The sequence below is a fragment of the Clytia hemisphaerica genome, unplaced genomic scaffold (genome assembly GCF_902728285.1).
Source record: "Clytia hemisphaerica strain Z4C2 unplaced genomic scaffold, Clytia hemisphaerica genome assembly, whole genome shotgun sequence".
Taxonomy (NCBI): domain Eukaryota; kingdom Metazoa; phylum Cnidaria; class Hydrozoa; order Leptothecata; family Clytiidae; genus Clytia; species Clytia hemisphaerica.
Window position 1 is genome coordinate 421,137 of NW_027104203.1, and position 1,882 is coordinate 423,018.

The 1,882-nt window shown below is 38.5% G+C and overlaps 1 protein-coding gene across 1 annotated transcript; it reads left to right on the forward strand.

Annotated features, from left to right (window-relative positions):
- Positions 1 to 601: 601 nt before the first annotated feature.
- LOC136815292 (cytochrome P450 4V2-like) lies at positions 602 to 1,882 on the forward strand (the record flags this gene model as incomplete). Its single annotated transcript, XM_067071732.1, is given in 1 exon segment — positions 602 to 1,882. A coding segment is annotated over 1 exon segment (1,092 nt), but the record flags the coding sequence as incomplete, so codon positions are not given.

The following is a 1,882-nucleotide window of genomic DNA, read 5'->3' on the forward strand; positions in this document are numbered from 1 at the left end:
TGTACAAGGAACAATAAGAAATTATTAAAATTGCCCAGTATCAAACTGCAAGCATCAAGGCCTAGTTTTGACTTTGGTGCTGCAAAAATTGTCAATAATTTAGGTATTTCAAATAGGGAATTTTTAGGATCAAATTAGATGTTTTACCCAGGCACTGTCGTCTAATATTAATTTTGTGATTTTTGTGGTCTTATTTTAGGGGCTATCATACGAAAATAATTACGGTAAATTAGCTCTTGTTTGCACAGACTGTAACTTGCCCGAGTAAATTGGGGACGACTGCGATTACGGAAAAAACAACGAAGACTTTGCCATGATAAGAAGAGACATGTAACCTTCTCGCATATAAACGAGAACGCTCAAACAGACAATCGAGCACCCTACATTTTGCAGGACAATCATCGCAGGTCTCTCGTTAGCTTGTTGTCCTCCTTCCATTTATCTCGCTCAGCATGACCTCGTCATTAGACCCTTGAAACATAAATAAGCCCATTTGACTGCCATTAACTGTTCATAAATATATCATATCATGTATATTTTTCTTTTCGAATATTTAGGAAACTGATTTAAATATATAACCATGATCATCCAGTTGGTTGGCTTTCTTCTGTTGGTATACTTTGCTGTTAAACTGTACTGGCAACGGTTGTCAGCTCCTTGGAATCACTTTGATCCCATTCCTTTCAAAATCTATCCTTTCATTGGTCAGCTGCCTGGCTTAAGCCAATTGAACGAGGAGGACTTTTTTAGGGAGCATTTCAAATGGCTTGGAGATAAAGATACTAAAATCATGTGGCTCGGTGTTGATAAGTATCTGATCACCAGAGACCAGAAAGTCATTGAAAAACTCTTGGTTAGTAACACCAACATCACCAAATCCGTTTCTTATTGGATCCTCAACGACTGGCTTGGATCTTCACTGCTTCTTACTACCGGCATTCATTGGCGAAACAAACGTAAAATGTTGACCCCATCATTTCATTTTAATATCCTTGATAACTTCTTCCCGACTATTGAAAATCTAACCACGAAATTATGTGAAAGTCTTGAAAAACTTGCTGTGAAGGGAGACTCATTTGATGCTTGCAAAGCAATGAAATGGCACTCTATCGGAGTTATGTGTCAGACCATGATGGGCGTTGAAATGGGTGATTTCTTAGAGACAGCTTTCAAGGGCGTCAAATGTGCTGACGAAGAGAAAACAAAAATTGTTCACTTTGTAGAGTCCATTGATTTCATTTTGGAATTTGTTATTACCCGTTCAAAATGCTTATGGTACTGGAACAAACACATTCTTAAATTGTTTCCTATTGGTAAACAATATTACCAGAGGTTGGATTTCATCAAGAAGTTCGGTACTACCATGATCGAAAAGCGTATCGAGAAATTGAAAAACGATTCAGAAGAAGACATACCATCAAATATAGACAGCAGGAATAAGAAAGTTATCTTCTTGGATAAAATGCTGACCAACATCAATAAAGGTGAAGTCACTGTCGAGGATCTTTTCTATGATACCCAGACCTTCATCTTCGCAGGTTATGATACAGTTGGAATTGGTTTAAGCTGGTGTTTATTTATGCTTGGCTCACACCCTAAACACCAGGCTTTGGCTTATGAGGAGGCTCAAAGGATCAGGAACCTTGGTATCCCAATCGATCAGGCAGTAAAAGAAATGAAGTATATTGAATGTGTGATCAAGGAGTCATTGAGGATCCATCCACCTGTTCCATTACCAAGCCGCAATTTAAATGAAGGTTTCAACGTAGATGGAATCCATTATCCTAAAGGCACCACAATCGCTTTTGATATCTTAGCATTGCACCGTGATTCAAAGATCTGGGAGGATGCTGGGACTTTCAAACCAGAGAGATTCTCGAGC